This window comes from Scyliorhinus canicula, chromosome 16, assembly GCF_902713615.1.
Source record: "Scyliorhinus canicula chromosome 16, sScyCan1.1, whole genome shotgun sequence".
Lineage (NCBI taxonomy): Eukaryota > Metazoa > Chordata > Chondrichthyes > Carcharhiniformes > Scyliorhinidae > Scyliorhinus > Scyliorhinus canicula.
Window position 1 is genome coordinate 50646379 of NC_052161.1, and position 24667 is coordinate 50671045.

Sequence of the window (24667 nt, forward strand, 5' to 3'; positions counted from 1 at the left end):
CTCAATGCTCCGTTGAATGAAGGCAAGCATTCTCTATTGGTACTGGTACAGTATTGAATTTGTACCAAAATAGTGTCCTGCACTCATTTTACTTTGTATCCTCTCCAGTATGTCCAGATTTCAGCCCGTAATGCTATCCTCAGTATAGATTAACTAAGACAACGAAGACAAAGTGTGATCTATGGTGTCCAAAATGAAATCTAGCTTCATACATTGGATCTGTATTTCCTGAGCTTTGTTTTTCATCATTTAGGGCTCGGTATCAAGAGCTAGGAATCCAGGTCACCACAGTGAAGTGTTCTTGCAATCCATCTTGTCCTGCTCTTCTAAATGATGGCTTAAACTCCAATTGTTGTGTTATATTTATGTTGACTGCCATGGGAAAAATGTCCCAAGCAGTTCGCCTGGGCTGTGTCGTAGGTATTGTTTATAGATGCGTATTTATTGTGTTCCGTTTTCTCTGAATTTGATTAAACTCACACCTTTTGTATAAAATTTTAACTATGATTGGCGGGATTCTCTATTTGCTGGTGCCGAAATCGCGATTTGGCGGAGAATAGGTTCCGACGCCAAAATCTCAGCGGGCGCCAATTTGACACTAAATCACAATTCTCCATTACCTCGACAGCGGCGTCAATGAGTCCCGGAATGCACGCGCAGTAAACTCCATTTACATATCAATAGCGGACACGACCGGTGTTCTCCGGGGGCCTCCGCGATTCTCCTCCTCATATGGGCCGAGTTCCCAACGGCACGGTTCACTTGTGCTTTTACAAATCGTGAAACCGGTGTTGTAGCTGATGAGGGAGAGAGAGAGAGGAGGTAGGACCCGGAGAGGAGCGACTGTTGAATGCCTGGCTTAACACTGGCCGGGGTGGGGGGTGGCCCTGCCAGGGACTCGTGACGGCCTTCCAGCTTCCGCTTCCCACTGTAGCTAGTATTCACCAAACAGCAGATACTGCAGGATTGCTAGCAAGCTTTCAGGTCAGGGGAGTGGTCCCTAGTTCAAAGGCGCTCTGTGCCTGATTTGAGTGACCCAGCGTCAGGGAGGAGGGACCCTACCCACTCCAACTACCCTGTGAGCCCATCCTCCTCACCCCACTTTTCACCTCACATCAGCCTCCATTACTCATCTGTGGCCTAAGATCCACTGGTGATCTTAGGCCTCAGCTGGCTGGAGTACCACCAGCTTGCAGCAACTTCCTACTTGTGGCTGTCATCCAATAAAGCTTCTGGCCTAAGATTGACAGGCTGCTCTCGCCGCGCAGAAATTCCACCTCCATGTTCGCTGATAGCTGGGAACACCCACCACTGACCAGTTAAGTGCTTGAGTGGCACTTAATTCAACAGGCCTTCCATAGAAGAGGAGATACAGGACTCTCACACCCTCTCCAGCTGACGGGCAAGACCCCCCATCAGCTCTATTCAATACCACCCCATGTGGCTGATTCAAGATAATGAGGCAATGCTTTGATTTATACAAGTCTAAATTTTAATTTTTTATTTGTTTACTCTGGTGTGATTCTTGGGCCACAGAAAGTAACAATCAATACCTAATTACAGTTTTGCTGTTCTGATGGTTTTGAGTGAGTGAATGAACAGTGAAGGAGTATAACCTGTGCCTGGAAGAAGAAATGTTTGAGTTTGAAAAACAAATGAGACATTGCAATGGAGAGTGAGTCCGGAATACTTGAAGGTTGCTAAGCACGAGTATTAACTCAACATATGATTGATAGGGGCGGCATGGTGGCGCCGTGGTTAGCACTGCTGCCTATTGTACTGAGGACACGGTTCAATCCCGGCCCCAGGTCACTGTGTGGAGTTTGCACATTCTCCCCGTGTCTGCGTGGGTTTCACCCCCCACAACCCAAAGATGTGCAGGTTAGGTGGATTGGCCATGCTAAATTGTCCCTTAACTGAAAAATTAAAATTGGATACTCTTTAAAAAAAAATTTTAATGATTAGCGAATAGAAGCATAGCATCCCTACAGTGCAGAAGGAGGTCATTTATCCCATCGATTCTACACCAATCCTTTGAAAGAACATCCCATCGAGGCCCACTCCCCCACCATATGCCTGTAACCCCAACTAACCTGCACATCTTTGGACTGTGGGAGAAAACCGGGGCACCCAGAGGAAACTCAGGCTAGGTGCAAACTTCACACAGTCACACAAGGCCGGAATTCAACCTAGATCCCTGGTGCTGTGAGGCAGCAGTGCTAACCACTCTGCCACCATGTCATTCATCTGGTTGAACAACAGATGACTGCAGGTAGAATGCACTGTGTGATTGGCCAACTGATATTTGTACAAATTACAAGAATGCATGAATAGTAAATCAGCAGATGGGAATCACAGTCTCAAACATGGCATGTGCTTCAGATAGCATTTTGTAACATCTGGAAGACAAAAGAAAGTAGACAGATATCTTAGCGTCATGAACACTGATTAAGAAAGGCTGGAAAAGAGAAAGTATCTGGGTCGGGAGGTGCGGTGAATTCTTCGTAAAATTAAAATATTGGCTGGCTACACTCTCAACACAAAGAGAACTTTGTCAACTGCTGGCTGGTATTTTTCAAAATTTAAAGGGCAGGAGTATTAAATGCCTTGACAGTTCCACAGGCGCTCATCCACTTCCTACAGAAATCCATGCCTACTCTTAAAAACATAAGAGGGTACACAACTGCAGATATTTCACTACTTATCTGTGAATTGAGGAAGTTGAAGAGTGTAATATAGAGTAATATCTATCAATACTGTGAAATGTGTGCTTTGCTTGTATGCACAAAACCTGTCAGAAATAAAGGATAAATGTATTTTTAAAATGCATGTCTAAACAACCGAGTCTGATTCAACAGAAATGAACCAGAATTTTGTTTAATGACCAAGTACATGCTGATCCAACACTATAGTATTGTCAGATTCTCTTTCTATAGATTAATATAAAGCTGGAAAATGGAATGAAACACAAGATTATTCAAATTAAAATGTGTTCCAAGTTAGATAAACTGGAAACTTAATCATATAATCATATAATTTACGGTGCAGAAGGAGGCCATTCAGCCCATCGAATCTGCACTGGCCCTTGGAAAGAGCACCCTAAGCCTCCACCCCATCCCCTGAACCCTGGAACCCAGTAACCCCAACCAACGTTTTTTGGACACAAAAGTCAATTTATCATTGCCAATCCACGTAATCAAAACAATAATTTTTGCCTGAATTTGTGTCAAGCCAGAAGGGCCTTAGACTTTTTGACATTGAAGTTTCAGGGAAATGACTCATGGTTTTAGATATTTCAGGAAAAGGTCTGAAACAACTGGAGATAAAGTACCCCTTTGGAGAAGTAAGGTACTCCTTTTTGAAAGATGTAATACCCTTTTGGTGAGATGAAGTACCATTTTGGAAGGTATGATACAATATTAGAGTGGTATGGTACTTTTTTGGATTATGCATAAAAAGCTGTCAAGTTGTTTAAATCTCCTGTCCTTGAAATTTTGAAAAATATCAGTCAGCCCGCAGTTGAAAATAGCAATGCTTGCAATTTCACCAGATGTTTGTTGACATAAGCCTGGGTGCTATCACCAGACTACTATTTCCACTTACTCATTCCATAACATATCATTATTGTGTGTGTGTGTGGGGGGTGGGGGGGGGGGATGTAAGTTACAATTTGATTTACAGCTCCAATTGGTTATGAAGAGATCAGCTATCTTTCATGTGGTGCTGTGAAGACAAATGTTTATTTGTTATGGGATTAGGTACTTGAAAGAAATGTTTCTGTTTATATGGAATTTAAATGCACTGCATGGGCTTTTATAAGTGAGTTTTTCATCTCACGATAGCTCCTGAGGTCTGCCCATGATGATTGCAGGGTGAACTGGTCCAAGGGAAAGGGTGGTGGTTGGGGACCTGAGTTGACACTAAGTTGGTATAGGGCCATAAAAGGCCATGAGGGTGGTGATGTGGGTTGACTCGAATTTGTACAGGGGCTGTAAAGGGAATGAGCGCCAGGCATCGGTTGGCCTGAGTTGGCTTTGGGGCTATAAAGTGCCATGGGGTTCAGTGAGGTTCATACGTTGGCATGACTTGGCACTAAATTGAGGGACTTTGTAGAAGGGCATAGGTTGATATGAAGGATATGATGGGCCAAGGGGGAAAAGGTTGGTATGGAGGATATGAAAGGCCATGAGGTAGTTAGAGGGGCTTAGCCTGACTTTGAGTGCCTGATGTGCCACGAGCAGTGGATTGGTTGTATAAACTTGTATGAGGAGGCTCATGGAGGCATGGGGGGTATGTGAGGTGGTGGGGGGATGGGTCTTGAAGACTGGTTTAATTTTACTGCATTTTTTTTAACAACTAGGAAGAAATCTCAGAGCAGCAAAGCAGGCCTTTTAGCTAGTCCACCTTATGTACCCGGTAGCCCCTGTGGCTGCGTTCAAACTATTTGTGGGGAAACCGGGCCTGACTCTAATTAGCATCTGTCACTTCCCCTAATCCACAAACAAAAATCTGTCCAAGAGGGAATAATTCAGGTATTTTCAGGTGCGTGATTCTTTTACGCAAGAAACTTCCTTAATTTCCCTTGGTACCGTCGTCTTCGCTTGTGGACTGAATCCTGTCCTTGGCTGAGGTGGCTGTCTTTGAGCAGATGTTGATAATGGAGCAGGCATTGTTGGTGGAACTAAAGAGGGAGTAAGAGGGAGAATTGGGCTTGGTCCTTGAGGGAAGAGTGTTAAGTAAGGCTCTTTACAGGGTCAATGCCAGCTCCTCATGTCCAAGATTAAGCCTTATCCAGTTCAAGATGATGCACAAGGCACACCTGACCAGGGCAAGTATGAGTAGATTCTTCTCGGGGGTGGAGGATAGGTGTGAGCGGTGCTCTAGAGGGTGGCAAAAATCACATGTGCATGTTTTGGTCTTTCCCTAAGCTTGTTAGGTTCTGGGTCTCCTTTTTTAATCCAATGTCAGACTTTTGGGGCATTCAGCAGGAGCTGAGCCGTGCCCATCAATGGTCATTTTTGGAGTTCCAGATTTGCCAAAGCTGCACACGAGGACAAGGGCAGATATACTAGCCTTTGTCTTGCTATTAACCTGCAGGTGGGTTCTTCTTGGGTGGCGGTCCCTGGTGCCATCTAAGGGATCGGCGTGGCTGGGAAACCTGATGGAATTTTTGCCTGAGGAAGATCAAGTGGTTTTTTAATATAAATATAGTGTACTCAATTCATTTTTTCCAATTAAGGGGCAATTTAGCATGGCCAATCCACCTACCCTGCACATATTTGGGTTGTGGGGGTGAAACCCACGCCAACACGGGGAGAATGTGCAAACTCCACACGGACAGTGGCCCAGAGCTGGGATCGAACCTGGGACCTCGGCACCGTGAGGCAACAGGGCTAACCCACTGCACCACCGTGCTGCCACAGGAAGATCAAGTATAGCACAAGGGGGTCAGTGGAAGGGTTCTATTTGAGGTGGCAGCATTTAGTCTTCTTTTTCAATGGTCTGCTTTCCATCAACTGTGTGGGGAGGTGGGGTGGTTTGTCTCTGTATTTTGTTTATTTTCAGCTGCGCGATTTGTTACGCAAGGAACTTTCATTTCTCTCATGGTTTTTCCTCTTCTAGGGAGTGAGGGGGAAGAGAGAGGGGCTGTGTGGGATTGGCCGGTTGTTGTATTGTTGTTGTTTGTGTATCTGAAAAATTTTGTCTGAATAAAAATATTTTTAATAAAACACATTCTGGCCCTGCTCCAGCCCCGCCGAAAGTCAATGTACTCATGGTGAGCCGGCCACATGTCTCGCAGTAGGTCCAGAAAGTCACAGCCTATATTTCTAATGGTACTATATGATTTTTCTGGAATGAATGTTTAATAAAGGCGAACGGAGTCAGGCAAGTAACCCAAAGAAGGTGTTTTTTTATCATGTGTGCTGTTTACAAAAGGGCCCAGTTGAATCTCACATGGTCCTCTCTCTCTGTCGGTCGGTTCCTATCTGGCTGACCTCATATACAACATGGTATCAGCCCCATAGTTAGTGAGGGAGGTCCTACTACTCAGGCCACACAGGGGAAAACAATCAACCCAGTCCGTGCGAATCCGTACAGGTTATTACAGAATGTAAAGTCAGTAGATTAAGGTTAAAGGAAGTGACGTTGTAAAGCCAAAGAAGCATTTTGATTAAAATGCTGTCAAGGCTTGTATTGGTCCTAATGTCAATTGTCAAGCTGCATAAATGCACAGTGAACATGGTTCAGCCATCTCTTCACATGACCATTGTCCATGTACACTTCACCATGTGCAGAGAGCATTGTCTATAAGGTTGTTTGTTTTGCCCGATGCCTTTTTTGATCAAGGTAGTCTCCTTGACTAAAAAGTTAATAAGTCTTTCTTTCTGAATTGCAAACAGATAACATAGTAGCTGACATAGAAGTGTCATTGCACTTGAACAAATGTGCATGTAAAATATCACTTCTCGGCCTTTTGGCTAAGATCAAGCGCCATTTCACGCTGAAGATGAGGTGCAGTGCCTTTACTTGTCAGCTTGGATCCTGTATGTCTCTATTTTGGAGACCATGAATTGGATTCAATTTGAATTTGAATTGATTTTTGGAGCAGGCAAGGAGAAGATTTAAGGGTTTGCCCTGTCCACTCTGTACATTGGCATGGTAACTATAGGAACGGGATTTTAAAAAATGTATAAATGTGACTGACTTTAAAGTCAAAGTAATTATATAATGCAGTAGTTTATAGGAAGTGGTTACGACCAAACTGTCACTTTCGGACACAAGTTAGTTATATATATGTGAACTATTATTACATGGCGTATCCTAGTCCATGAAATAATTTACCTCACAGAAAATGTATACCCAAAATTCACAAAATAAAGATAACTGCAACTCTGTAAACTGAATATACCAGTCTTCCACTTACCTTCTAAGTCCCTCTTTTAATTAGAGTTCAACTTTGTTGCAAAATAATTTTTGGAAGGAATGGCGCATGCAGATGCTGCCTACATTGAACATTAAGGATGTGTTTATTCGATCTGAATGTTCTGCCACAAAATGGCTATTGGATTATGTGCGAGGCCTTCCAACCGCTCTTCACTCTTTGACAACAAAAGAAGGTTTTGCGTGTGTGGAAATCAAATTGCAGCTTGCACTCTGCATTTAGTTTCTGGTTAATTGATCATGAACGCAAGTGGTTTATCATTTTTGTACTTTTGAGAGCGTTAATTAAAAGTAATATGTGATTTCAGATTCCAGTGAATGCCACCAATGCTCTTGCTTTTGCTCACCAACTGATGACCTACACAGGAGCTGCAGCTAACTTTGCAGACATGATGGATGTTATTTTTGTGGCTCGCATGATTCAGAAGTTAATCATCTTTGTGGATCGAGTTAAAGATGTAATGTATCAAAATTTGGATGTGGATCCCACATTCAAGCCATTTCATGCACCTAAGCTTCCTCATTCTTGGCTGAAGCCCTATTATATTAATGTTTCGTTTTTAGTAATAAGGATGAAATTATGAGTTTTCTTTGTTTTTTAAAAATATTTCATCCATTGTTACAATGTTGACTGTTAATTAAATCAATGCTGAACTAGAACATCATGGATAAGAAAGCTATTTCAGATCTGTGGATTATTCATTTCACATTCAGCATAAAGCCGACATTGTGCATCAGACGCCTGTACAGAAATTACTCTCCATTGAAATCAGTGGTAATGAAAATCGGACAATTGCACACAGCCAATCCCCCAACCCTCATCTTACAGCTGAGTAGTAAGATGAAAATTGGTCCGGAAAGTAATGACAAAGTTATTGCCTGAGCTAATTTTAAGAAATCTTATTCTTGCAATTGAGGAAATCTGCTCCTCCCTGATAGTTTGTCCATTCAGAAAGAACATGCATTATTTTACCACCATATCTGGCAGTTTAATAAATATTTCTTGAGTTTTAGCTCAATTTCACATCTCAATGCAGTGACTTTTTTATGGGAAGCTGAAGTTCCTAACAATCCAAAATTTAGTTATTTTGGTCATTTTGTTCTGACTTTATTGTTTGCTTTGAAATTATGCTGCAGAATTATTTTTTTCCTTGCATTTTCTATCCTTTCCGCCTCTATAAATGTTCTTCATAATGCTGATGTTAGCGAACAGTCTCATTTGTATGTGGACTGTTCTCAATGCCACTTTTAGGTGACAGTAATGGTTGACAATGCTCAGGGTCCAATTTGATGAGAGCGCTGTACTGTTTAAAATCAATTTCTTTGGATTTGTATTCTCTCATATACATTAGCACCAAAACCATCTCTGTTGGATTATTGTAAACAGATATGCACTCAATTCAGCGTTTTACCTAAAATTGAAACAGTAGGTTTTGCCTGTTTTTCTAAGCATCTCAAGTGATAGAAAGGAAAACATGAGGAACTTCAGAAAAACTGGTCCATGCCCACAGCATATTCATCAAGGGACTCCTGCGTAATTATGCAGTTGACACACTTTGTTTGGATACTAATTATTAGCTTGTAACATTCCACACTGGGCTCAAATACCTTGTGTGAAAATTAGAAGGAAGCATTTTGGAACCAGATTTCAACAAATATTGTGATAAGCTGATTATTAATATATTACCCCGCCAATACCAGATGTTACCTATACCCTGTCACCTATTACTGTCTGAATAATGATATCAAACCCTCTTAAAGTCGAGTCTTCGGTCACTTTAAATTGTTTCTAATAAATAGGTCTGACACTCTTGGTTAGCATCTCATTTTCGTTTCTGATCGTCCAGCATTAATTGAACAGAACATGGCGAGATAAACAGGAGGAATGGTATGAATGTCATGTGGAAGGCATCTCTTATAGATAATCAGAAGAGCCACCATGTTAATTCAAACATTTCCCTTCATAAAAAACAACATTCCGTTGTCAAACTTGACTTTTGGTCCCCTACAGAAAGCACCATAATGGAGGCAAATTGAAATGTTAACAAATGGATGCCTTAGAAAATCCTGAGCAGTGCACTGGGTCAGAGAGGTGTGAGGAAGATTATTTTTAATATTTTCCAACGGTTTAGGTCTCCTCCAATACCTAGAAAATCTACTTTTGATGTATGAATGGGATAACGGCTTCTTTATAATCTGTGTGTTTTAATTCATCTTAATTTATCCACAGATGCGGAACTTCGTATGTTTGACATTAGCATTCCCCACTCAATGCAAACAAAAGAGGAGATTGGCTTTGTAGTAATCCACGGGAGGCAGGAGTTCCATCACCACACCAATATTTATTTACAATAACGATATTACAGGAGCAGCTACAAACAGTGCTGCTAGCAGTCTAGTCAACTTAAGACTGCTCACAAAGCCTACACAGGTGATTATATGGGCCCCCTCAATGAGTTATCATTGAGGGAGCTCATACTCCAATTGGCCAACCAATAAAGCCAATTGGAGTTCATTACAGGCTTAAAGCTAAGTGTAGTATGTTTGGTTTGGACAAGTCATTAAATTCATTTTTACAAAAGTCAAAAACAGACATGTTAACCTTGGGGCATGGAGAGACCATGCTTGAAACCAAATATTATATTGGCATTTCTTTTGGAAGATGAAATGATATTTGAAAAGAAAACATTATCTGAAATGTCACCTGCAGCTAGTATTTGGCAAACTAAAATGAGGTATTTTCCCTTTTCAAGTGCAACCATTTAACCAATAGGACCAGTTTTAAAAATCAATAGCTATTCTAATTTCACAATTCATGTGGTTTAGCAATAAAACATTTTAGTTGGAAATTCAATTGTTAAATGTAAGTGAAGTCAAGGAAAACAATCAGGGTTTGTGAAAAGAGAACACAAAGCCTAGAGTGATTGGAATTCGAAGGATTGCCTTTATTTATTTCATAAAGTCAAAGTTAGAAGTGCTGAAGACAGCAATGGGAAACCGCTTTCTGAGGCTTGATAGAGACAAAATGTCAACATTAAAAAGTGTAAATTATTCATGTGATGTGGTAGTCACCACTGATGTATATATTGTATGTAGAGGATGTTGATATAGGTGCTTTACGGTAAGGCCCCTGTACTACAGGTACGGGGGTAGATCCCTGCCTGCTGGCTCCGCCCAGTAGGCAGAGTATAAATATGTGTGCTCCCCGTGCAGCAGCCATTTCGTCAGCTGCTGCAGGGGGCCACACATCTCGGTGTAATAAAGCCTCGATTACATCCTACTCTCGTCTTTGCGTAATTGAGAGTGCATCAATTTATTACACTGAGTTTTTCAGAGATGGACCTCCGCATCAAGCCGGATCGCCTGCAGCTGCATCCTCAAGCAGACAATGCCAAAAAGGACTTTGAACATTGGCTAGCCTGTTTCGAAGCTTACATCAGGTCTCATAGATATCATAGAATTTGCAGTGCAGATGGAGGTAATTCGGCCCATCGAGTCTGCACCGGCTCTTGGAAAGAGCACCCTACCCAAGGTCAACACCTCCACCTTATCCCCATAACCCAGTAACCCCACCCAACACTAAGGGCAATTTTGGACACTAAGGGCAATTTATCATGGCCAATCCATCTAACCTGCACATCTTTGGACTGTGGGAGAAAACCGGAGCACCCAGAGGAAACCCACACACACACGGGGAGGATGTGCAGACTCCATACAGACAGTGACCCAAGCTGGAATCAAACCTGGGACCCTGGAGCTGTGAAGCAATTGTGCTATCCACAAGGCTGCGCCAGACTCAATCCCAGAAGCACAGAAGCTCCACATTCTGTACACGCGGCTGAGCTCCAACGTCTTTCCACTCGTCCAGAATGCGCCGACCCATGCAGAGGCCATGGCGCTACTGAAGGAAAACTACACTCAGCGGACTAACAAAATCTACGCCAGACACCTCCTCTCCACGCGGCGCAGCTTCCGGTGAGTCAGTGGAAGATTTCTGGCGCGACCTGCTCGCCCTAGTTAGAGACTGTGACTGTGAGGCCGTTTCAGCCACGGAACACTCGAATTTTCTAATGAGAGACGCATTTGTTACGGGCATAGGGTCTGACTACATCCGCCAGCGCCTCCTAGAAGGGCCACGCTCGACCTCCTGGCGACCAAAATACTAGCGCTCCCACTTACGGTCGTATCACGCAACATTCAGGCCTATGCCCCCGACCGCGCGGCCCACCCCCCTGTGCATCATGAACTACGCAGATGGCCGCCCCATTGTAGACCCCATTAGCGACCGCCCTCAGCCAACCCCACGCCTGTGCCGCACGGCAGGCCACCAACCCCGGGGGGGGCCCAAATGCTACTTCTGTGGGCAGTCAAAACACCACCAGCAGCACTGCCCGGTGCGGAGCGCCCTCTGCAAGGCCTGTGGCATGAAGGGACATTTCGCTGCAGTGTGCCAGGCCCGCTCAATCACCGCCATTGTCCCGGCACCCCCTACATGCGGCCAGTGGGCGCCGTCATCTTCCCCTGCTCGCACCACTTGCGGCCAGTGGACGCCGCCACCTTGCTCGACTCGCAACACGTGCAGCCCGTGGGCGCCGCCACCTTGTTCCTCCCAGGACCAACGAGCTTTCCTCCACAACCATCTTGCCTCCCCCACGACATGTGTGGCTCGTGGGCGCAGCCATCTTGCCCGATCTAGGACCCCTGCCTGTCGGGCACCTCATCAGGCCGCTCATCGCCTACAACCGCCAACAACCAGCCGCTTCTCGCCACAGTCACGATTGACCAGTCTCAACCGCACAACCTCGCGCACACCAAAAGTGAAGGTCATGAGATCTCCTGCCTGCTGGACTCCGGGAGCACTGAGAGATTCATTCACCCCGATACAGTAAGGTGCTGCTCCCTTGCGGTACACCCCGCTAACCAGAGAATCTCCATGGCCTCCAGATCCTACTCCGTGGCAATCCGGGGGTACTGCATCGACACTCTCACTGTCCAGGCCGTGGAGTTCAACGGCTTCCGCGTCTACGTACTCCCCAACCTCTGCGCTGCTTGCTACTCGGCCTGGGCTTCCAGTACAACCTCCAAAGCCTAACCCTGAAGTTCAACGGGCCTCTACCACCCCTTACTGTGTGCAGCCTCGCGACCCTTAAAGTCGACCCACCTTCCCTTTTTGCAAACCTAACCCCGGATTGCAAACCCGTCACCACCAAGAGCAGACGGTACAGCACCCAGGACAGGACCTTCATCACGTCTGAAGTCCAGCGGCTGCTTCGGGAAGGCATAATCGAATCCAGCAACAGCCCCTAGAGAGCCCAAGTGGTATTGGTCAAAACTGGGGAGAAAAATAGGATGGTCGTTGACTACAGTCAGACCATCAATCGATACACGCAGCTCAACGCGTACGCACTCCGACGCATATCTGATATGGTCAATCAGATTGCACAGTACTGGGTCTTCTTGACAGTGGACCTGAAATCTGCCTACCACCAGCTCCCCATCCGCAAGGCGGACCGCCCATACACTGCGTTCGAAGCAGACGGCCACCTTTACCACTTTCTTAGGGTTCCCTTCGGCGTCACCAACGGGGTCTCAGTCTTCCAACGGGAGATGGACTGGATGGTTGACCGGTACGGACGGTGGGCCACCTTCCCATACCTGGACAATGTCACCATCTGTGGCCACGATCAGCAGGACCATGACGCCAACCTTGCCAAATTTCTCCACACCGCCACTCTCCTCAACCTCACGTATAACAAGGAGAAGGTCGTGTTCAGCACGAACCGCTTAGCCATCCTCGGCTATGTGGTCTCTAGGGGCTGTTGCTGGATTCGATTATGCCTTCCCGAAGCAGCCGCTGGACTTCAGACGTGATGAAGGTCCTGTCCTGGGTGCTGTACCTCGGCTATGTGGTCCACAACGGAGTTCTGGGGCCCGACCCCGATTACATGCGGCCCTAATGGAACCCCCCCTCCCCCACTGCCCCAAGGCCCTCATACAATGCCTTGGGTTCTTTTCGTATTATGCCCAGTGGGTTCCAAACCATGTGGACAAGGCCCACCCACTCATTCAATCCACCGTTTTTCCTCTGACGGCCGAGGATCACCAGGCCTTCAACCGTATCAAGGCCGACATCGCCAAGGCCGCGATGCATGCGGTCGACGAGACGTTACCATTTCAAGTGGAGAGCGAGGCATCAGACGTCGCTCTGGCCGGCACCCTCAATCAGGCAGGCAGGCCTGTGGCATTCTTTTCCCGCAACCTCCATGCCTCCAAAATTCGGCACTCCTCCGTCGAAAAAGAGGCCCAAGCCATCGTTGAAGCTGTGTGGCATTGGAGGCATTACCTGGCCGGCAGGAGATTCACTCTCCTCATTGACCAACGGTTGGTTGCCTTCATGTTTAATAATACACAGCGGGGCAAGATCAAAAACGATAAAATCTTGAGGTGGAGGATCGAGCTCCCCACCTGCAACAATGAGATTTTGTATCTCCCCGGTAAGCTCAACGAGCCCCCCGATGCCCTATCCCATGTGCCAGCGAACAAGTGGAACGACTCTGGACCCTGCACAACAACCTCTGTCACCCAGGGGTCACACTTTTTTACCATTTCATTAAGGCCCGCAACCTGCCCTACTCCATCGAGGATGTCAGGGCTATCACCAGAGACTGCCAGGTCTACGCGGAGTGTAAACCGCACTTCTACCGGCCAGACCATGTGCGCCTGGTGAAGGCCTCCCGCCCCTATGAACGCGTCAGCGTGGACTTCAAAGGGCCCCTCCCCTCCACTGACCACATCACATACTTTCTCAGTATTGTCGATGAATATTCCCAATTCCCCTTTGCCGTCCCATGCCCCGGGTTTCCCCGCCTACGTCCACAGCGACCGGGGAGCCTCATTCATGAGCGATGAGCTGCGCCAGTACCTGCTGAACAGGGGCATTGCCTCGAGCAGGATGACCAGTTACAACCCCAGGGGAAATGGGCAGGTAGAGAGGGAGAATGGGACGGTCTGGAGGGCCATCCACCTGGCCCTACGGTTCAGAAATCTCCCGGCCTCCCACTGGCAAGAGGTCCTCCCCGACGCACTTCACTCCATTTGGTCGCTCCTGTGCACCGCGACTAATGAAACCCCCCATGAACGTCTCTTTGCCTTGCCCAGGAAGTCCACCTCCGGGGTTTCGCTCCCAACATGGCTGGCAGCTCCAGGACCCGTTCTCCACCGTAGACACGTTCGACTCCACAAAGCGGACCCGTAGGTTGAGAGGGTACAGCTACTTCACACCAACCCGCAGTACGCTTACGTAGCGTACCCCGATGGCCGCCAAGACACAGTCTCCCTCAGGGACCTGGCACCAGCTGGTTTCCCACACACCCCACCCCCCCTCTGACCCGGCGTCCCCCTCCCTTCCCCCGGCGCACCCCACCGCAGCCCCCGCTCCGGGACAATCCGTCCTCCCCTTGCCCACACCCGGGGATGAAGAGGATTTCGACACTCTCCCAGAGTCACCAAAGACCAAGCCACCGCCGGAGTCGCCACCAGCACTGCGGCGCTCTTGACGACAGATCAAGCACCGGACCGCCTGAATTTGTAATATTATCTGTACTTTTAAAACACAATTTCGTGTTCTCCACCCCCGCCAGACTCATTTTTAACAGGGGTGAATGTGGTAGTCACCACTGATGTATATATTGTATATAGAGGATGCTGAAATAGGTGCTTTATGGTAAGGCCCCTGTACTACAGGTACGGGGGTAGATCCCTGCCTGTTGGCTCCGCCCCAGTAGGCAGAGTATAAATATGTGTGCTCCCTGTACAGCAGCCATTTCATCAGCTGCTGTAGGAAGCCACACATCTCGGTGTAATAAAGCCTCAATTACATCCTACTCTCGTCTTTGCGTAATTGATAGTGCATCACCTGAGTCCCAGGTCAAAGTAATTTTGAAAGCAGATAGTAAACAAAGGAAGATCTTAAAAGATCCATATACTTTTCAGATCAAAGGTTCAACGGAAGCATTTCTAAGTGTCATTTTGGATGCGTTTGGCGGATAGTTTCACGTGTGCAGTGTTGGCGAGATCGCAGCTCGTATTCAAAGGCACTTAGTGCCAAAAATGAGCCCTGACGAGATTTTCGACATGACTGGTTATCTCGCTCTCTAACTCCCTGGACTCTCGCCCCAGTTTCTCACCATTAACAAGGAAAAACTGCTTTTAAACACTCCCTCACCACTCGCTCCCAATCAACACAAATGGCAACATGCAGACCTGCTCCTTGCTTTGCCGATGGCTTGTCAATGTTGGAATGAGAGGCAGGCCATGTTGTTACCCTGAGGGGCTTGGAGAACCAGCATCAGGGTCAACAATGCCATCTGGGAGGCAGTGGCATCAATGTGGGCAGTATGACCAGGAGGACTGATATCCAATGCTGGAAGACGAACGATCTCCAAAGCTGCAAAGGTAAGTTATCACCTCTCTCCTGGTATCAATTCTGCCAGCCACCCCTCAAATTCCCAAACCGTCCCCTCAACATAAATCACTGGCTGACACCTTGAACCCTCCCCACATCTGATCTTGTGCTTGTTCCTCAGAACTCCCTCACACCCACCGGATCAACCCTTCATGTCCACATGCCCACACCTGTGAAAGATCCCCCTGATCCATGCAAACTGCTCTGAAAACCCCCTAGTCCCCGACCCATCAATCGTGCGGCTCACAATAACCTTTCTTTGTCCCAGCAGGAGAGGATAGCCCATTATAAACGACAAAGGGCGACATCTGCACATCTCAAGGACAGCGGACAGAACAGGGTAGCACGGCATCACCTGTGGCACAGTACGTCGGCCGGGACCACCGACTCCAGGCCCTCCAGAGGATGCCCGCCAAGAGCACTGAAGGCTGCAGGGCATGGAAAACAGCAGGCTGCTGCTACCCCTGATGGGCATCCTGAGGACAAAGCTAGACATTGCACTAGACAACGGAAGATCAAGAAGCGTGAGAACCGCTGAGTGGGCACTGGGGGGGGGCTCAGTGTCTGTAGCTCAGCGGAATGAAAATGTGAAATATTCACTACTAAAACATGCAGCACCTGATACATGTGAAGCCCCTGTCAGCTTAATCTTCACGGTGGGCCTATCAGCATACCCCACCCCCGCCACCTCGTTTCTCTCTGCTCCCCCCAACCCCCAGCCCCTGGAAACATCAAAAGCCCCAATGCAGACCCCGTTCAATGTGAGGAGCACCAGAACCTTCCTCAGAGTGGGTTATCATTACTCTCCTACCTTGAATATTGACCCGCTGACAGTGCCGGCACAGGCCCACTTGTGGAGAGTGGAACAGGGTGTTCAAGGAGGAGGTAGCGTGATGAAGGGGAGTGGAGATTGGGGGGGGGAGGAGGAGGGAAATTAGGGGAGGGGATGGAGCAGAAAGAGGGTAATGGGGATCGGAGGCGGAGGAGCAATTGGGGGGATGGATGGAAATGGGAGGGGAAGAAGACCGGAAATCTTCTCGTGCCCCATGGTGTAGCTGTCATGCACGCTCCCTGGGTAGTGGGCACACAGCTGCATTATACAGAGGTGTTGATCGCACACAAGCTGAACATTCAGAGACTGTTACTAAATGGCACTTCTTGGCATGGTGGCACAATGGTTAGCACTGCTGCCTCACGGCTCAGAGGATCCCGGTTCGATCCCAGCCCTGGGTCACTACCCATATCTTCGTGGGTCTTACCCCCACAACCCAAAGATGTACAGGGTAGGTGAATTGGGCCATGCTAAATGTCCAATTAATTGGGCAACTTTTTAAAAAAAGAAAAAGGAACTTTGCCCCTTAATTAGAAAAAATTAATTGGGTACTTTAAATATATTTTAAAAAATAAATGGCATTCCCTGATGCCCCGTGCACACAGAGCGAAATGCACGCCATCGATTGCACCCTGGATCTCTGTTATCCCCGTGCTGGTGGAGAATTATTCAGCTGAGCATCTTGGTGGGCCTGGTCCAGCTCTAAGGTGTTAACGTCTGATGCTGGGGCATATAGGGCATCTTTCACCGCCTGGGTCCATGTGGGCTGTAGGTTGTGAAATGCTGCACAGGTCCCGGTTGAGCTCTGGGATGAACCGGTGGCATAGCAGTTGAGGGTAGCAGTGACCATTACAGCAACTGGGAGCGGGCATCCTCCGCCTCTATGGGGTGCCAAATCCAGGCACACTGTTCAGGCATCAATGTTTGCTTGATATGCAGTTCACTAATCATCCTCTCTCACATGGCACATGTTCCCTAGAGGCGGCACTTGAGAGTTGAGGAGCATGAAGTGCTAACACAACTAAAGGCTAAAACTTCAGCTGAAATTGCAATTATCCCACAGTAAGTAAGTTGGCTTACCCCACAGGGTTCTGTCCTTGAAGTGTTTGGTCGGCCAGACAGGCTGAACTGTGGTTGCTCCAGTTATGGGTCTCCAAAGTATTTAAAGATGGCTTGAAGGCCTCTCAGACTCAAAGCTCCCCCCATCCAGCCCAGGGGCGACCCCTGATCTAGAATGCTTCAGCCGCTGACCAAGCATAACTCCCTTGAGGGGCCCGCGCCCTCATTTCCAAGAACTAGGACAGCAGCTCCGCTGCCCTTGAGCTGCATGCAAGAAAATGGCTAATCATCTCCTCACGTCTCCTCAGAAGCCATTGCACTAACTCCAGGTTTTTTAAAAGGAGTACTAAACTAATGGTTAGGATTCGATGCTTTCACCGCCGCGGCCCAGGTTTGATTCCCGGTCAGTAGCACAGTGGTTAGCAATTTTGCTTCCCAGCTCCAGGATCACAGGTTCGATTCCCGTCTTGGGTCACTGTCTGTGCGGAGTCTGCATGTTCAACCCGTTTCTGCCTGTTTCCTCCGGCTGCTCCGGTTTCCTCCCACAAGTCCCGAAAGATGTATGTTCAGTAATTTGGACATTCTGAATTCTCCCTCAGTGTACCTGAACAAGCACCGGAATGTGGCGACTAGGGGCTTTTCACAGCAACTCCATTGCAGTGTTAATGCAAGCCTACTTATGACAATAAAGAATATTATTATTAAACTACGCCAACATGATTACTCACTGGAGAATCGGGTATTTCCTGGGAGGCCACTGCATTCGACTTCAATCTCGCTAATGAGATTGAAATGAATGCAAATGGTGGTTAATTTTGTCTTTTTCCGCTACTTACTTGGCACATTCAGATCCGCGCTGTGCACAATGCGACAGTTGAATCGCGGCCAATATTGAGATTTTGCCTATTTAGTAAGAAGGATTTACAAAATATAGTGTTCATTTAGTTGTACTTGCTTTGTTTCATTCTTGTGCAGTAAAGGTTTTTGTTTAAAATGTGAATCCTTGTGGCATCGTTCTTTCGGGTACCTCGAAGCCTCCCTTTGTAACATTAGGCCATGGTGTGCTGGTGAAGTTCCCACGTAAGGGTTTACCTGGCAGTTATCCTGAACGGCTAACTTCCCCTGGACAATTGCACTGGGCTGGGAACTAACCGGCAAATTGTTAACTTTGGATGGTTCTGCCAGTTTGCACCCACAGTTAGTCTGAAAGAGTTGTAAGGAATAAAGGCTTCAGATTAAAAGATCAGACTGAGCCCCACGCGGAAATTATAACATTGGATAAAATTAACAATCAGGTGTGGATTAACCAATGGAAGCCAGTGTGTTTTTTTTAAGGCAAATCATGTTTAACCAATTTGATTGTTTTTTTGGATGAAGTAATAGGGTGGATTGATGGTGATAATGCAGAACATGGGGCTGGATTCTCCGCAGGCCCGCACCAAAATAGCAAATTTCACGATGAAATCGGGCCCGGCGCCGGTCCGGCGATTCTCCGGGCCCTGAATATCCGTGCTTTCACGAATTACTCCGCACGGCTGGGGCACCATTGCCAGAGACCTGCCCAACGATTCTCCGCTCCCAACAGGCCGAGTTCCCAACAGCATGGAACTAACATGCTATAGCCGGTTGGGACTCTCACGTGGCGGTTGCAGACTCAGTCCGCAGCCACCCAGGTGGAGGTTAGGGGTATCAGGCACCGGGGGGTTGGGGGGCCTTACGACCTGCCGGGGGGAGAGATCGGGCAGGATGGATCCTCGGGCGCGCGGCTGATCGCGGGGGGGGGGCAATATCTTCCAGGTGCCTCCACGGTCCGAGTCCGCCATGGCGCTCGGCACGGCCACAGGAGGCCGCCGTGTACGCATGCGCGGACTCGGAACCACAAGTGCAGGGGCCCGTATCCGCAGCCAAAGCTGCGTGAAGCATTCCAGATCCCTGCTAGCCCCTGAAGGTATGTGAATCGGCTTGTATTTTTTCAGGAAACGCAGGAATGAAACGCCTGCATTTTTATGCCGGCGTGGGGGCATAGACTCATTTTGGGAGAATCCAGCCCATGGACTTCCAAAAGGCATTTGAAAAAGTGCCACATAGCAGGCTTGTTAGCAAGGCTAAAGAACATGAATTAAAAGGGGTACTGACACCTTGGATACAAAGTTGGCTGAGGAAACAGGAAGTAGTGGTGCACGGTTCTTTTTCAGACTGGAGGAAGATATGTAGGGTAGACACTCAGACTACTGCTTGTCTTGATTTTATTAATGTGGTGATGGTGTGTTTTAACTTACTCAGGGAATTCGAGTTGCTGTGCAACATGCATTTTTTATACTCATATTGTAGTCTATGGATAGAGATGGCAGAGACACCAACTTCCGTTCCATTACATGGCTGACCAGGACTCTCTCCTGCTCTCACTGCCTGACATTGGTGTGTGTTGGAAAGGTTTAGAGGTTGAGGTCGACCCGTTTGACTGCGTTATGAACACACGTTCGATAGAATCCCGACAGTGCAGAAAGAGGCAATTCAGCCCATCAAGTCTTCACCAACCCTCGGAAAGAGTCCCCTATCTAGGCCCGCTCCCCACCATATCCCGGTCTTAAAGGGCCAATGTATTAAAGGTAAGGTACAGCTACAGCAGCTACTGATACCATTCATCACACGGAGGAAACACCCGCAGACACGGGGAGAAAGTGAAAACTCCAAGCAGACAGTCACCCAAGGTCAGAATCGAACCCGGGTTCCTGGCGCTGTGAGGCAGGAGTGTTAGCCACTGTGCTACCATTTTCCTTGACCAACATGTCCTGGAGTGGGACTTGAACCTGAAGCTTCTAACTCGGAAGCCGGAAGAGCACTGCCTGCTTTGTCCTAATTTCAGAATTGCAGGTGATTCAAAACAAGGTACCAGACAGAACTGTGAAGAGGACAATGATAGACTTCAAGAGGTGACGGACAGATAGCTGCAACAGGTCGAAACATTTTTTTTTTTTAATAAATTTCGATGACCCAATTATTTTTTCCAATTAAGGGGCAATTTAGCGTGGCCCATCAACCTACTCTGCACATTTTTGGGTTGTGGGGGCGAAACCCACGCAGACACGGGGAGAATGTGCAAACTCCACACGGACAGTGACCCAGAGCCGGGATCGAACCTGGGACCTCAGCGCCGTGAGGCGGTTGTGCTAACCACTAGGCCACCGTGCTGCCCTTACAGGTCGAAACATGACAAATAAAATTAAATGCAGAGAAATGTGAAGTGGTATGATTTGGTAGGAAGACCGAGCATAGGCAGAGTACAATTCTAAAGGAGGCGTAAGGACAGAAAACCTGATTGTACCTGAGCACAAATAATTGAAGGTATCAGGGTAGTTTGAAAATGTAATTACAAGGACAGACAGGATCCGGGGCTTCTAAATTGTGGCATCGAGCACAAAAGCAGGAAAGCACCATAATGTGAAAGCTTTATGGAGGGTGTAGGAAAGATTGGCAGCGATGGTTACAGGGATGAGGGTCATTAGTTTTGTAAGTAGATTGGAGAAGCTGGGGCATTTCACCTCAGAGAAGCGTTGGTTCAGTGGAGATCTGATAGAGGTGTTCAAAATCATGAGAGATCGAGACAAAGTAGCGAGAAACCATTCCCATTGGTGGAAGGGTTGAGAACCAAAGGACACAGATTTGAAGTGACTGACAAGAGAACCAAAGATGACATGATTTTTTTATTCAGCAAGTGATAATGGTCTGGGAATGCACTACTTGAAAGGGTGGTGGAGTCAGATTTAATTGCGGCTTGCTGAAAGGAATTGGAAAAGCACCTGAGGTGGCACTAGCTCAGTTGCTCCTGCAGAGAGAAGACATGAGCATGATGAACCAAATGACCACCTTTTTTATAGTGACCATTCTATGATTCTGGATATCATGCCTGTACTCACTAATCTACATTGACTCATGGTCCAGCAAAGATACCGGGCAGGATTTACCGCCGGCGGGATTTTCCACTGGCAGGATGCTCCCTTTTGCCGGCATCCGGAGGTTTCCCAACAGCGTGGGGCTGCCCCACATTGGAAAACCCGATTGACCGGCCGGCATTACGGAGCATCCTGCCGGCGGGGTGAACCTGAATGTAGCACGGTGGGGCGGAGCATCCGTCCATCAATTTAAAATAATTGGGCGGGATTCTCTGTCCCACCAGCCCCGTTTTCCCGGCATGGCGCGACCTGCCGGCAGCGGTATTCTCCGTTCCCGCAGCTGGCCAATGAGGTTTCCCATCATGGGACACCCCACGCAGTCGGGAAACGCACGGGTGCACTGCCGGTGGGGCGGAGGGTCCCGCCGGCCGAGAATCCCGCAGATCATCACTTTCTTTACTTTTCCCCATCACCGTAGCCTCTACTGTCCCGAGGGAGAACCCTGCCATTCTCCACCTGGTCTCTTCTGCATCCCAATATCTTTGCACCGCAGTTGGTGGCACTGCCTTCAGCCCTCTGGAAATTTTCTCGCAAATCTTTCTGTATCTCCATCTCGCTTCTGCTTTAAAATACCACACAAAATCTATTTATTTGCTCAACCGTTTAGTCACCTGTCCACACATCTCCTTACATGGTTAAGGGTCAAATATTTATTTTAATGACCCTCTTGTGAAGGGCCTTGGGATCTTTTACTATGATAATGGTACTACATAATTGCAAGTTGTTATGATTACTGGTTGTGAAATGGTAATTTTTGAGTTGGCAATACTTGTTTTATTCATTATTATGTTACAGTCACCGTGGAGATTTAGTCACATTAAGAAAACGCGCAATGCAATCCATTTTTCAGTTCGAAAGTAGTTCTTCACTGTTACAACAGTCAATGAAGTAATGTTGTCTCTTTCCTTTTTAAAAGGTTACGGGTTAAGTCATGAACATAATAGAATATTCACTGTTTACCTGAATGGGTATAGTCACAACATGGCTTGAAACACTTAAGTATCAAGTTATACTGATTTCTTTATTCACCAGTTGCAGCTTTAAAAATGGGGAAGTATATTTATTTGCACATACAGCAAGACAAGTTGAATAATTGCAGTCCCATTGCAGCTGTTAATTTTAAAATCCTCCTCAATCCAGTCACTTAAATATTTGTGTTTGCACTGATTGATGTTCTCAAATCTTCCTGTTCTTCCTGAAGCCTCAAAGGATAGATTTGTGAGACGTATGCCATTGTTATATTTATTTGCCGTTTATGATGGTGATAGTGATGTTATACAGCAGCCAAAATGATGTGTGCTTTTGTTTGTTTAAAAAGAATGATAAATACAGGGGGCGATTCTCCCAAATGGAGCCCAAGTGTTCGCGCCGTCGTGATCAAACGCGACGGCGCGAAACGGTCACAGGGACGACCGATTCTGGCCCCCACAGGTGGCCAGCACGCCACTCCGGCCTCCCTCATGCGCAGGTGGGCCACGCCAACCTGCGCATGCACGGAGGACTTCTTATGCACGCCGGCTCTGACTCAACATGGCGTCGGTGTTCAGGGGCCGGCCGCGCAGGAAAGTAGGCCCGGGGGGGGAGAGGCCGGCCCGTCGATCGGTGGGGCCTGATCGCGGGCCAGACCCCATTGGAGGCCCCACCAGGGACGGAGCCCCCCATCTCCCCCCACAGGCCGCCCCCAGACCCTTCACGCAGAGTTCCCACCAGCAGCGACCAGGGGTGAACGGCGCCGGCGGGACTCTGTCGTATCCGCGCGGCCGCTCGGCCCAGAGAATCGGCAGCCCAGCCGCGGACAGTGGCCCGCTACCGGCACCGCACCAACCGCGCCAGCGCAAATGGTGCCGATTCTCCGCACCTCGGAGAATCGCGAGCTGGCGTCGGGGCGTCATGGCGCGGTTGCGGCGATTCTTCGGCCCGTCCGGAGCTTGGAGAATCGCCCCCCACAAAGTCCAGGGGCTCGATTCTCCCAAAGGGAGACAAAATGCTGACGCCAGAGTGAAAACCGGAGTGTTTCACTCCGGCGTCGGAGGCCGCTCCTCGCCCCCTGTTCTCCCAGCCCCAGGGGGCTAGGAGCGGCGGCACGTCAATCTCACACGCCGGGCCTTGACACTTACGTCAAAGCGGCGCCGCCTGAATGACGCGGCCGGCGGCGCCTAAATGACGTCACCGCGCATGCGCAGGTTGGCCAGTGCCAACCCGCGCATGCGCGGTTGCCGTCTTCCCCTCCACTGCCGCGCAAGACATGTAGGATTGATCTTGCGGGGCGGCGGAGGGAAAAGAGTGCGTCTTTCAGAGACACCGGCCCGACGATCGGTGGGCATCGATCGCAGGCCAGACCCCTCCTGAGCACGCCCCTGGTGCTCGATTCTCTCTCCGCCCCCCACAGGCCCCACACGCAGCGGTCGCGCGCTGTTCACGCCGGCAGCGACCAAGTGTGGTTGGCGCCGGCGTGAACCAGTCGTATTAAGGAAGCCGCTCGGCCCATCCGGGCCGGAGAATCGCCGCTCCTGTCGAGCGGCGATTCTCCAAGCTGCCTGTCGCAAAACGCGACATGCCGTTTGGGGGGGGGGGGGGGAGAATCGCGTGCGGGTGCCAGGGCGGCGTGGCGTGAATCGCCCGGCACTCCCGCGATTCTCCCACCCGGCATGGGGGTCGGAGAATTGCGCCCCAGATTTTGCTGATTTTGGCATTACTGGCAGATAAGCATTTTGCATTTTCAGCTGACCTCAAGGAAGGTCATTCCCACCACTTTTTATTATTCCCAATACAATAAAGTCAAGTTTTAATTTCGAACTCCAAGCTTAAAAACAATATGACGAGCACAGATTACCTACTTTGAAAATTTCTAATGTCATTTTCACTGGCTTATAAATACAACTCCACACCTGCTTGAGATCTTTTAAAAATGTGTTTTCTGACAATGTTGACAGACTTCACCTGTTGCGCATCCTTCTTGCTCGGTGAAGGTAGTGGTGGGCCCTCTCCTTCAACAACTCCTATCCTGTAGTAAATGTTCCACCACAACAGGAAACACCAGTGATGCTAAAGGGACACCAGTACCGGAAGTTCATTCAGTATCATTGTGTTTTAGCCTTGCTAGTACACACACTTAGCATCATGATTCCGCTTTAGTGTTTGTGGTATTATCATAACTGTTAGAACTGCAAGGGTTAATGAAGTATTGAGAGTAGCCACTAGAGGGAGCTACATAAGGCAGTGATGCTGAGCCTTGTGAGAGAGTGTGAGATTCATAGAATTTACAGTGCAGAAGGAAGCCATTCGGCCAGTCAAGTCTGCACCGGCTCTTGGAAAGAGCACCCTACCCAAGATCAACACCTCCACCCTATCCCCATAACCCAGTAACCCCACCCAACACTAAGGGCAATTTTGGACACTAAGGGCAATTTATCATGG

General features: G+C 48.1%; 1 protein-coding gene and 1 pseudogene across 2 annotated transcripts in view; both read left to right on the forward strand.

Annotated features, from left to right (window-relative positions):
- Positions 1-24667, forward strand: part of LOC119951080 (adhesion G protein-coupled receptor A3-like) — a 664838-nt gene that overhangs the window by 414835 nt on the left and 225336 nt on the right. For both annotated transcript variants that reach the window (XM_038774125.1, XM_038774126.1), the window contains exon 10: positions 7251-7400. In XM_038774125.1, coding sequence (XP_038630053.1) covers positions 7251-7400 — 150 coding nt within the window. The remainder of the gene's footprint in view (positions 1-7250; positions 7401-24667) is intronic.
- On the forward strand, positions 6460-6669 carry LOC119951102 (annotated as a pseudogene).